The sequence below is a fragment of the Egretta garzetta genome, unplaced genomic scaffold (genome assembly GCF_000687185.1).
Source record: "Egretta garzetta isolate BGI_Z169 unplaced genomic scaffold, ASM68718v1 scaffold138, whole genome shotgun sequence".
Classification (NCBI taxonomy): Eukaryota; Metazoa; Chordata; class Aves; order Pelecaniformes; family Ardeidae; genus Egretta; species Egretta garzetta.
This window is the reverse complement of record NW_009260598.1, coordinates 584,181-596,844: the sequence shown is the minus strand read 5'-3', so window position 1 is coordinate 596,844 and position 12,664 is coordinate 584,181. Positions and strand designations below refer to the sequence as shown.

Below are 12,664 nucleotides of genomic sequence, written 5' to 3'. Positions count from 1 at the left end.
CACAGAGCCCACCTTCCTGCCAGCATCCTTGGGGCAGGCCCAGGGCTGGCAGCCACCAGCTAAAGCAAGCGGGGATGCGCTTTGGGGGTGGCAGCTGCTTCCAAACCGAGATGGTCCCAGCGTCGTGGGGAATGGCCAGTGCAATGAAACCAGGGCTGTTGGTACCTGTTCGCACGCTCGGGTCCCACGGCACCTTTTGAAGCCAACTCTGCACTAGTCTGTGCCTTCGTCAGGCAGGCCGTGACGGTCGGTGTCCGCCTGAGTGCCGAGGAGCGCACCCCTGTGCCATGCGCAGGGAAGGATGACTTTTATCGACCAAAGGTCTTTGTAGAATGCCTCCTGCATCTTTAATCCCAATTTAATCACAGATTACATAATCCCTTAATGATATCGAGTATTCAATAGTTGCTGCTCACTAAAAAAAGAACCAGAATTATGTCTCGCTGTCATTTCTGCTGCTTCAGTACTTGTTCTCTTCCATTTAGATATTTATTTTTGGTCTGCCCACAATGGCTGCATCATTGTTACTACTTTATGTTTTGATAAAAACCCCGAGTGACCAATTTTTGCACCTCCCTAGTCTTCTGCTCCAGTTCTGCCACCGCGTACCTTTTGTTTCTTCTTCCTATGCTTTTTCTTTTGTTCTTTTTCCCCCCCTTTTGCAGTAGGAGAGGTACATGATTTTTAACTGTCCAAGATTACCGTTCATGAAAAGGGTGAAGTTGAACAAAGGTTTCGCCTCACTTACATTGAACATTTCCGTGGGAGACTTTGAGCCTTTGATTTTAACCAGCTGCTGTAAACGTACAGAAGAAAACAACAGAATCTAGAAACAGTTCAATACAGAAGACTTGATTCAGTACCTTACGAGCCAAAGCAATCAATAATCTATTACGCATCTAATCACTGGCACGAAGAGCGCAGCAGCCCTCTGCACAGCCTTCCACCCGACGAGAAGGGCAGCTGGAGACCACAGAGAAGGGGGACGCAGATTGCTGAGAGGCACTGCAAACGCATACGCCTGGAGTAGGTCTACAAATGCAAATATTCAAATTCAGCAATCACCCCTCCCTCCCAGTGAATCACTCTGCCGTCGCTCTCTGGAGACCAGTTGCTATGGCAGAAAGCTGTAGCGATGGCAGAAGGCCAAGAATCCCGCCTTTGGAATGTTAACTGCATTTAACTCTTGACTTTTCCCAGAGAAGGTTCATTACTTCGTGTGACTGTGTCGTTTTAAATGAGTGCTTCGTCTGCCCTGGGTACAGTTTTGGAAGTGATATTATTAATCACCGGGACAGCGAAGCAGGTCAATAACAACCATTTGTCAATATGGATTTTTTTTTTATACCTTCAAGTCCAATACGTGATAGCTGCCATCACATAGGGGCCTTTTATTCTTCCATTCCTTTTTCTTTTTTGTTTCTCTTTTTTTTTTTTCTCTTCTTGCTGACTCCTCTCCTTGCTTTAGGCAAGTCACAGCCAGTTTGCAGCGCCTGGGTGCACTGCACAATGGTGCGATGAGGAGATCCTCCAGTTGGAACAGCGACAGCCCGGGCACAGCCACGCTGCTGCTCTGTTGCAGTGGCAATGCAGGCTGCTGCCTAGGATACCCACCGGGACAGTCGGGAGTTTAGAGACTTCAGCAAGGAACAAGTACAAACATCAGTCGAAAAGTAATTTTGTGAACGGCAGAACTACCTGCACATGGAATTCAGGCACAAGTTCTTCCTTCAGCTGCCTGAAGCATAGATCTGGCTCCCTGCTTAAAGGTTAGCTGCAGGTACCTCTACTGCACTTTTGCTTGAAGAGATCAATCCTTTTCACCTGCGTAAATGAGATCTCTCACATTTAGTTATTGGGCCAGATTTGGCAATTTAGGATTATCGAGGCTCAAGGAAACACCTAGACTAAATGTGATCAAATATTCATGCAGTGGTGCTTCTGACACCTTTTCTTTAACACTTACGAGGAGCTATTAGGAAGGACACGCACGCTGAAAGTTAACTGAGAATGGTAGAATAAACCAGATGGTGTTAGCGTGAACACAACCATCAAAGAGAATAGCGTATAGAGAAGAACTGCATCCACAGTTATAAAGATGCGGATTCACAAATGGTGACAATGATTTTTCTCCCACAAACACAGCAAAGGCATTACTGCTGCAGTAGAAAAAGTCTTGAACATAGTGGGCCATGTACCGAGTTGTAGTGGAGGCTGAGATGGCGGCGGCAAGGTTGGCAGGGTTGCTGTAGGGTATTCTTACTCCAGTTGGTACCTCCGGAGTTTTGCCCAGTCCCAAGAGCAGGTTAATAACCACGTGCTTCTCTAAATGGTTCTGTAGACTGCGGAACATTTCATCTTCCACCTTCAGAAATCTCGTTCTGATGTTCAACACCTGTTTTCCTCTATTCTACAATTCCATCTTCCAGGAATGTGCTCGCAAGGTAAGAGTGCTCTTGCACTCTCACGCTTCCCTTCTCAACAGGCTTTTGACTGTGTGCTCAGACCTGAAGGAGTTATTCCAGAGAAGGGAAACACAAAAGCCCTGCACAACAGGCAGTACGCTGCTACACAGCACTTAAAAAATGACTTTGCAGTATCACTCATGTTCTTTGTCATCTTCCACTAACCATGATTTTGACTGCTGCATCTCCTCTTCTCAAGATACAGTGATGGTAAAGTTTTTGAAAAACAACCCCCAATCATATAAGCCACGAGCTCCCTACTGCCTTTTTTTTTTTATTTTGTAACTAATGGATCACATTAATATTTCAGCTTTTCTCATAGATATGTATATACCTATTGTTTGATGATACAGGCTTTCTTGTTTAATATGGATCCTTAGATCAAGTGCAGAATATTTATTATAACTTTGTAGACAGCAGATCAAATCTTTGAAATCCACAGATCCCTCAGCTATACCAGTGAAAAGCAGGCTTCACTGAAAAAGCAACAACCAGGAACATTTAAAATGAACCATTTATTAAACCAAACTGTTATTTTAACAGTTACATAAGTTACACAGCATGTTTAAGTCAAAAGATTTCACAAGGAAAAAAAATTTAAACTTTCATTATGCAGGCAAAAATAGTACCACACAATATGTACCTGGGAGGGAAGAAGGGAAGGGGAACCTCTAAACATTCAAATAAGGCCATAATTATTTAAAAACAACAATAAAACAATAATAAAACCCCCCAAAGATCCGTTTTCCTTTCAGTGTGTTCAGTGCTGCTAACTATATGTACTTTTAGTGTACAGATGTAATCGAGGCAGTGATATCTTGATAGCTAGGTTTAATGTTTTAAAACACTATCAGAAGTGGAATAAGGCTCATTAGTACATACAGCTGCCCTTGGAATGTCAATCTCAGTTGCCTTCATTAACTTAAAATTCACAAAGTGCACAGTTAAGATATGCCAAAAAATTGAAACTGCTACTCTACCAACAGCTGCCCATGCTTAATACTTAGTGGTCTATTGGAACAAAGTATGTTCTTTCAAAAAAGATGTGTAAGAAAAGCCACTGTAAAACATTTAGTTTCAAAGATGCACTAGGAGCTTTTTGTAAACTGAAAACTAGAAAAACATGGATTAATTATGTAAAGAAAAGAATACAAAAAACACTAGAAATGACCATCGAACTTTCAAAGAACAAGCACCACAATGGACATGAGCATTCGATTTTGCAGTGTACAGCAACGCAGTAAATTTACTCTAACCAATCCACTTCATCGAATTCTGAATCATCTTCTGAGTCACTGTATTCCACAGCAATGCGACGAGAAAGTATAGTAGCAACATCATTCTCAATGCGCTCATGCTTAGCTTCTTGTTCACGTTGCTCCTCAACTTTGCGTAGCTGGATACCTGAAGAACATCAAATCACAAACCTGTTACTCTCCTCCCTTTGTCACTGTACAAAGTATTTAGCTCATGATTCACAAAATGCTTTGCAAGCAAAAATGAAGGCTGAGGACATCGTCCTCCTCAGACAGAAGTTCTCTGCCAAGTTTTTAAAGAGAAGAACGTCAGAATTGCAATGGCAGACTAGATCATCAGTCCTCCTACTGTAATGTCCTGCTTCCGATTTCCCATTAAAAACACCCCCACGTTTTTAGCACCACTCTAAGTGATTAAGGCATTTCACTATTTGCATTTCCAAACAATGTTTATGCTCTCCCTTCATGGTCTCAATTAAAAGTTATAGCTATTTGAGTATCCTAACAAGACAGGATTTCTTGTAACTCAGTTTTGATCGTGTAATGATCTGGTTTGGGATAAAGTATTACTTAAAGATCAAACACAAAGGAGAAATAACACATACTGACAGTATGAGAAAGTTAAATCCAGTAACAAGTTAAAAACATGACAGAGATTATTTATTTGGGTTTTATACTTACGACACCACAGACTGACACAGTCTAAATACGACCCATGTCCTGTACTTAATACTCTCTGTTGTCAACTGCCAGGCAACACAAACGCAGGTCCTTAGTGGAATTTAAGCTGTGGTAACTTGAGCCTTTGTTTCTTGCGTGAGACTTGCTCAAAAGCTTTTTCACAGGAATCACCTAAATTATACCAGCAGGCTCTCCTTTATTAAGTTTTTCTGCTGACGTTCTCTACTAATGGTTATGCACCGCTGTTACACTCAACTGCTGTTGATACTTCGTTAGAGTTAATGATGTTATCAATTCGTGTGCGTATAGATGCTTTAAAAATATTCTGAATTAGTATTATAGCCTATCTACTGATATTACAGTATCATACAGATCCTGTACTGTGTTGTACATGCAGGGCAACACCAGAAGAACGTAGTACTTGAAACATTTGAGAAGGATTAACTCCTCAAAGATACCACGCAGTCAAAACCGCAGCACTCACAGTGCAGTGGGGATTTTTCTGGCCGTAGGCACATAAGCTGAAAGGTACAGCTTGTACCTACAGCTCCTCACTAGGTCATCAGGGAAAGGCTGCCCTGCACCTCTGCCATTCACTTGCACTCTGCCAGCAGGGCACCTTGCAGTGTAAAGGCTGCTCCGCTACTGCGCTGAGACATGCCAACATTAGATACTTAGCAGTTTTAAGTCTTAAGCAACGATTTCTGAATGTCATTTATGTGTTTTGGTAATACACTGATATATGATCAAAACTCCAATGCCAATCGATCTGTTCTGCTTTTAATCTACCAGTCTGTGAAAAATAACATTTTCATCTTCTACACAGTCTGCAGGTTATCAGAAATAGCTACATTTTCAGGTAAACAGAAATGAAGAGATAATCCCCACAGATCCTCTATAAACACGTGTACTTTTTTTTTTTAATCTAACTTCCACAGAGAACCAGTTTTGCCATCCAAATTAAACATCTGGTAAGTGCAATTGCAAATTGAAAAAAAACCCCTGTCTACTTGGCAATGCATACGCTGTAGAGAATAGGAAGCAGAAACAGACTTAAGATGCATTCCTCTAAACTAACTTGTTATGCATGTGGAGTATTCCACCTCTCAAGGCACGTGTATTTAGCAAGTTTCCGAGACTGTTCTTTCTGCCCCTAAATAGCCAAACATTACCTTTCCGTATTGCTTCCAGCAGAACGCTTCTAGCATCACTGATTACAGGAAGAGTTGAAGGATGGCGTTTGGGTTCAGGAGCAGGAATCACTTGGGATGGTGGAGATGGAGGCATTAGGGGGGCATGAGGGCCAGGGACAATGGTTGCGGGAGGAGGGTGTAGAACAGGAGGAGGGTGAGAAAGGGCTGCAACTGTGACAGGAGAGGAGGGTCGAATGCCAGGAGGAGGCAAGGGAGGAGGTGGGGGTGGTGGAGGAAGTCCCTGTACTTCAGCCTGAGGAGGAACTGGGTGAACGGGTACAGCTTCACACACTTGGGCAGCCCTAGTGACGGGAGGAGAGGGTTGTGCTAGGGGAGGAGCAATTGGAGGTGGAGCTGGATGTAAAGAGGTGGTGGTGGTGGAGGAGGAGGAGTGGGGCTCACGAACACTGGTGTCCTGCCTGTTGCTGGTGACTGAGGACGATTTTCTACCAAGCCAGTAGTAGAACTGAAACATCCAATAAGAGGACAAAGTTATTAGAGCTGGACAGTGGAAAAATTAGTAATAGATTCAATTTTGCAACTTAAGAATATCAAACACTGGGCATTAAAGAGCATTACGTACTATGATGACTTCAAGGTATTCATACCTCATATACAAGGAAATCTAATTCTTGGTATGGAGTATGCATGAGTCTTCCAACAGACTTGTGCTCAAATTCAGCTATTAACCAAGTTTATGCTCTTATACAAACCTGCATCTTCCTATACTAGTATAATTCTCCTCTCCCATTCCTAAGCAAATCCAAATTATTTGGATTAGTAAGTAAGGGAACTAGCAGTTGATTAACTCTTTCGATTCACAGAACTTCAAAAACAAACCAAAACAAAACAGTACACGCAATAAGGATGAGTTACATTTGAAATACATATTTAAGGTTTGATGACAAGATGAGTGAGGCTGGTATCAAAGGTCATCAATTCAAGGTACAGAGAGGTGTTATTTATATGCTAGATACTCGTTATAGTGCACTGAACAGTTGAATTGAAGAAAACAAAAGGGAACAGTAAAATTATTTTCCTGAAAGAGCACTAGAGGATTTATTTCAGCTGTTGTGGAAAATTAATCTAGAGTTATGCATTTCTGTGTATAATCTCCTGAACAGTAAAGACATTCTTTTCAACATACTAACATCTTGCTGATGTCACAACCGTGTCTGAATTAACTGTCTTCTATTCCAACTTGTATGTACCTGACCATCATAAAGTAAGATTTTGGGTATAAAACAATAGGGGAGTGACAACCAGAGCCTCACTCTAGAAAATAATCGAAGTATGTATCCAGTTCTGGAAAGGCACAGAGAAAAACAGAAAATAAAAACACTTGGGGGAAGGAAAAAAGAAAAAAAAGCAGTTGCAATTTAGCATATGTGATGAATATATAGTTTTGATGGCTGACTGCCTTACTGCAAAATATTGTTCTTTCTATGTAGGCTGAAACACACCTCAGTTTGTACAAATTTCAGATTTTCAAGATTTCCAAAATTCCAAAGCTAAATCCTGAGATTTCAACATCTTTCACAGAAACATTTTCCATCCAGTTATTTGTCTCGCCATTTAACTCAGAAGGCGACAAAGTTGCAATATTAATGGCAAGGTGAGGCCTGCCTCCACAATAGCACCCTACGGGGTTTAGATGCCGACCTTTCTCTCCAACTCCTGCGTGGCCCCACAGCTACAGAGATGTGTCAGGGCTGCGGACTGACATTGCCCCTAGGTTGTGTGTACTGCCTGAGCTGCACGGAAATAATACTAAGGACTATTAGTGGGGTGGTGGGAAACTAAAACTCCCCAATAAATCTGCATGTGGCTTGACCACTTCATACCTAACACAAGGAGGCACAGGTTTCACATCTCCTGCTCCATGCATTGGAGGTGGTGGCGGTGGTTCATTTGGTCTGACCAGCACTCGCTCCTCGGCTCTGTTCAGAAGTTCGGACATCTGGCTATAGGGTAATGCAGAAAGCGAATACGATCCATCCATGTGGTCCACATATGCTTGAGATCTGTACGAAAAGTGAAAAATGATCCAGCATAACCTTTAGTAAAAGTATTAGTGCCCTCAGCTACTGTTCTATACTTCAGTTTGATTTCTGGATTCAAGTATTTTCTCTGTACCAGTGTTGCATGTTGTACTTCATGGCTTTTTAATAATTTATCCTGCTTTCCATGCCATTGCTCCTAGCAGCTCAAGGGTTTAACAATTTTGACAGCTTCTACAGTATGTGTGTGATCTTAGTGTTTATTAGTCACATTATTTTGAGTTAAGTAAACATAGCAATACAATCAGAAATACACATATACCAGAGTGTATTATGAAACAGACTTTATACTCAGTGATTGTTTCTGCTCCTCAGTCCCTACATATATGCAACCATATTCTTTAATAACATTCATGAAACATCCATTGATGTTAGAATGGTAGAATTTACAACTGAATAATTTAGCTGAACTTCTGCCAGAGAATCTATATTCCAATATACACAGAGAACTCAGTACTTTCAACCTAATACTTTGTAGCTATACAATGGATGTAAGGAAGATAATCTAAATATCTGTTATTAAGTAGTAGCAGTAAATAAAGACAATTCAACTTACTTGTTAATGACAACTTCAGAAACACCTCAAGGATCTGATCAGTTAGGAAATTTTAACGAACTACTCAAAGATTTTAAAAACATTTCTCTATTAAATTCAGAGGAAATGTTTGCAGAACACATTCCAAGAAGTAAAGTAACACTCTACATTTCTACATACTGCCACTGCTGTAGAATCTAAGCCTATTCAATTCTTTGGGGCTGCAGTTCTTACTCTGTTATTCAAAAGCACAGTGCTCTTCTGTATCTGAACAACACGCTCTGCACATGTAGCGCTCTGAAGCATTATTCATAATTGCATTATTGGTACTGAGATAATCAGGGTTTAGGCCAGGGACCTGGATATAAAAGGAGTCCTGCAACAAGTGTGTCTAATGTGGAATCCGATGTCCAACACAACAGAAGGACAGCAGGAAAGCAGATGTTCCTGCCAATGACTTGGCGTAGTAGTTTACAAAGATAAGATACTATAAAATTGTTGCCAAAAAAATGCTAATCACCATAACGTGAGTTGTACCCTACTCAATGAAATGCACTGAAACCACTTTTACTTTCTGAATTGAGCTAGGTTTTTTACAAGCAGATTTCTCCAATTTTCAGACAGCAAACACTGTCTCCCAGAACTGTCACAATTATCCACTGTCACCATTAAGTTTCTTTGAAAGCTTTACAAAGCTGAGCAAAATATTCTCTTACAGTGCTTTTGGCCAGTGAAGGATAGGGGAAAAATGTAACTCTTTTTTTGGAGGACAATGAATACTTCTTAATTTAAAAATCCCCAACCCGCAAAAAACATGCCCCCAAAACTCCTACTATTACTTGTCAGCCCTCTTTCCTATCAGATGTTTCTTGGCTGGTTAAATGGACTTGGCTTTGCATAAACACCAGAAGCATAAACACAGCAGGTGTTTACCATGTGAAATGCTACTTTTAGCCACCAGCAAATATGTGCTGTGAAATGAGAATCCAACAGGTTGGATTTTGTAATAGACTATAACCAGAAATGTCAATCAAATTTTGGATTTGCTCAAGAGTAAAGAGAAGCTCAGCATTCTCACCTGAGTTCCAAGTAGTCATTTGTTCACATCACACCCACCATATAGTCTGGGCAGTGTCTGCTTAAAAAGAAGTCAAGAGACCAGAATAATAGGAATTTTTCAGGTCAAGACTGGAATGTAGTGACACTCCTGGGTGCAAGCTTGCAATGGTGACACTGCACCTTCTTCAAATTGCAGACAACACCACATCCTCAAGGATACAATGAATTCCAAGGATGTGCGCTACTTTTAAAAATAACAAGGGAACAACTACTCCTTTAAGGACACACTAGGTATTTTAAAACTTGAGTTATGATTGAGCTACATCAATGATTTCCAGTGCATTTCAAGAATAGCAGTAGCATCTCAACATTTTCCATTTCTCAAGCATGTTCACTATGTAGTACAAATATCTGCACTTAATAAAGGATAGAAAAAATAAAAAGAAACCTTGATTCAAAATGTGAAGCTGGGCCATTAGCAACTTCAATGTGCTTATGTAAGAGGTTAGCATCATCTTCCGCGAGCTCCGGACCTTGGGCTAACTTCTGCCACTCTCTCCGTCTGTCATGAGGTGCCCTTGGCACTTTTTCTGGTTCATGAGGACGATCTAGATTTTTCTGCTGTAGGAGATTTGTGCAAACAAAACTGACAACTAAGACAGTGGTTTTTAATTAGACGCATTTAAACATCAGCCACAAAATAATGAAAACCAATCCCAATTCAACTGCAAGAAAAATGTACTTCCAGTCTAAATACGGTAAGTAAACCAAAAAGACTTGTAAGAGGCAAAGATTTCAGCCTAGCGGATAATTAGCTGAATAATACAGAGGAAAATAACTGTATAAGTAGCTTTTCATTCTAAGTCTGAAATGAAATTACCAATCTGACACTTACATTTACTATCTCTGTATGAAATACACAGAATGGCAAAACAAACAAGTAGCATTACCTTTGCAACAGTGTTTGTTTAGTCTTAAGAAAAATATAAACAAATTGCTCTATTTCTACTAATTTCTTTCTAGTTTAGAGTAAACGTACCTATTAGAATGTCAGGCAAGATTTTTCACCTGTAAGACTGTCATAATTTTGTGTTATAAAAAAGTGTTCCAGTGAAATTTTTTATTCTTGCCATATCCCTCCTTTTTTCTGCTTTTTCAGTCATTGCTAGAAGACTTACAAGTTTTGGCAAACCTGCAGTTAGTTACATTAAGACAGCATGAAAGCTCTAAGCCCTTCTATATTTTTTAATTGTTATTATTATTAAATATTTGTTAAAGTCGATGGAATTGAATGAATACAAGCAGTTTTAGTTGAATGAAGATGACTCTGTAAAAAGTTTGGACTGTTATTAATTACATAACCAAAAAGGTACCATATCTGCAAGTAAATCCTTTCCAGAAAAAAACAACCAGAAGCTGTATAAAGCTAACATATATACCTTCTGCTTCCTCTTTTCTTTTCTTTTGTCCTCGGTGTCTTGCAACATTTTTTCCTTCCACAGATCAAAGAAGTATGAAGGATTGGTATAAAACTTCAAACCCTCTTTTCCATCATCCCTGAAATATAATGGCGCAAACCGGGCATACTATTTATTTGAAAACACACAAATCCAAACATTAAGGCAAAGGAAAGGCATATTAAGGAATACCTAGTGTCCTAGACTCTGAAATATTTTACTGAAGAACACTAAAAAGATGAACATTGACCTCCTGTGCCATCATTCTTTACTGTCTTTCCTTGTGTTCAAGGTCCTGATTTTAGAAAAGTAACATTAATGCAAGCTGTAGATAAAAAGAGCTTGCTCTTAAAATAATGAGCAAATTTGTGTGGCTGCTCGTGTTCAGCTACTGATTCAAATTGATTTTGGGACAGCAAACAACATTCATTTCCATTAAAGACCTTTCTTTCTACATACTTACCTGCTTATTTTCTTCACTTTGCATCCAAAAGCATTACACAGTTTAATAAACACAGATAAAAATGGCTTTTTCTTACCATTGTTACACTGGGGTAAAATTTGAGTGAAGTGGAGCAAAATTTTAATGCCTGTAATATCTTCGGCTGTCTGTATTCCTCCAGCAGCTTCAGAGTTTTCTAGTGCGGCTCCTTAAATATTCAAGTGCTACTCAACACGAGCAAGGTCCCTGGATATAGCACCTCTATTATATAAAATAAACTAGAAATTGGTTTTGATCAATTTTATTTTACTAACCTGTAAGGGGTGAGAATGTTAAGTGGAGGAGGCTGTTCACAAATGTCATAAGTTTCTTGCAAAGGAATAGGCAGAGTTTTGCGGTCAAACAGCTGTTGATCTTGAATCGTGGAACTCCGGAAAGCTTTCCTCATTGTAATGTCCTGCAGTGACACTGAAAGGGGATATTGCCATTTTAAAAAAACACCAAAGATAGTTTATCTGGATTAATCTGGAATTGCTTAATGCTGGCTAGAATATAAATATTAAGCATAGTACTAGCATGTTACTCATTTTACAGCAAGTATAAATTCATCTAGCACTGTGTGCTTTTAATGTCCTAGCACGTTATCCTCCACTTAGCTTCATAGGAAATTTTTGCTCACCCGGGTAAGATATCAGAACTCTGTCTCTCCAAAGCAGTCCAACAAATTGCTTACTGTAGCTATAAAATATCATTCTGTAGTTCAGAAACACCTAATAACATTTACCAACTCCACAATCTTTTTGGTACTAAAAAATTACTCTCTGTCTTGAGGTATAGATTTTACCTTTATAGTCTCAGCAAGCCAAACTTTGCATTCCTTGCATGTAGGTAGCAGTTCCACTGAAGGCCCACTGAGATGCCAAACCAGCAAATTACTTGAGCATATGCTACTGATCAACTATCAGTGAGTTTTAATGGCAGGTGATACTATGTTCCAACACATGAAACTAGTCAAATGTTGGTTTTTAATCAGGCTGTTTAATTCGGTGAGACACCCTGAGTTTTTAAGCACAGTAGTCAGGAATAAAGAATTATCTTTATGTAAGATTCCAAGGAAAATAGCACCAAGCAGACACAACAGATTAAACAGTGACTTGAAATATACTGACTTACTGCTGTTAAAGCCCAAATATCTTTTTCTATTTCACAATCCCATATCACTAGGGCCTTTGGCAACAATTTTTTAAAGACTGCATCTATTTAAGCTGGAAGTTGCATTTTACTCTGGTTCCTGTAACACATACAAAGGTACACATACGTACATGTGCGTGCACACACACACAGAGCGCTGGATTTCTATTGTATGATGACGAAGGGGCAGAAGGCAGGATTCTTTCCAGAGGGACTGCAATTCCTGGAATGTTCTATCTTCCTACCTAAGCATATTGGCAGCATCCTTTTGTGAGGTGAAAAGTTGGGATTTATTTGATTTTCAGTTTGGCTTTTGAAGTTTATT

The 12,664-nt window shown here is 39.8% G+C and overlaps 1 protein-coding gene across 1 annotated transcript in view; it reads right to left on the bottom strand.

Moving 5' to 3' along the window:
* Positions 1 to 3,711: 3,711 nt before the first annotated feature.
* WASF1 (WASP family member 1) overlaps positions 3,712 to 12,664 on the bottom strand; it is a 29,220-nt gene continuing 20,267 nt past the window's right edge. Inside the window, 7 exon segments of the mRNA XM_009644741.2 lie at positions 3,712 to 3,869; positions 5,575 to 5,964; positions 5,967 to 6,061; positions 7,440 to 7,619; positions 9,698 to 9,870; positions 10,689 to 10,806; positions 11,463 to 11,616. Of these exon segments, the coding sequence (XP_009643036.2) occupies positions 3,712 to 3,869; positions 5,575 to 5,964; positions 5,967 to 6,061; positions 7,440 to 7,619; positions 9,698 to 9,870; positions 10,689 to 10,806; positions 11,463 to 11,616 (1,268 nt within the window).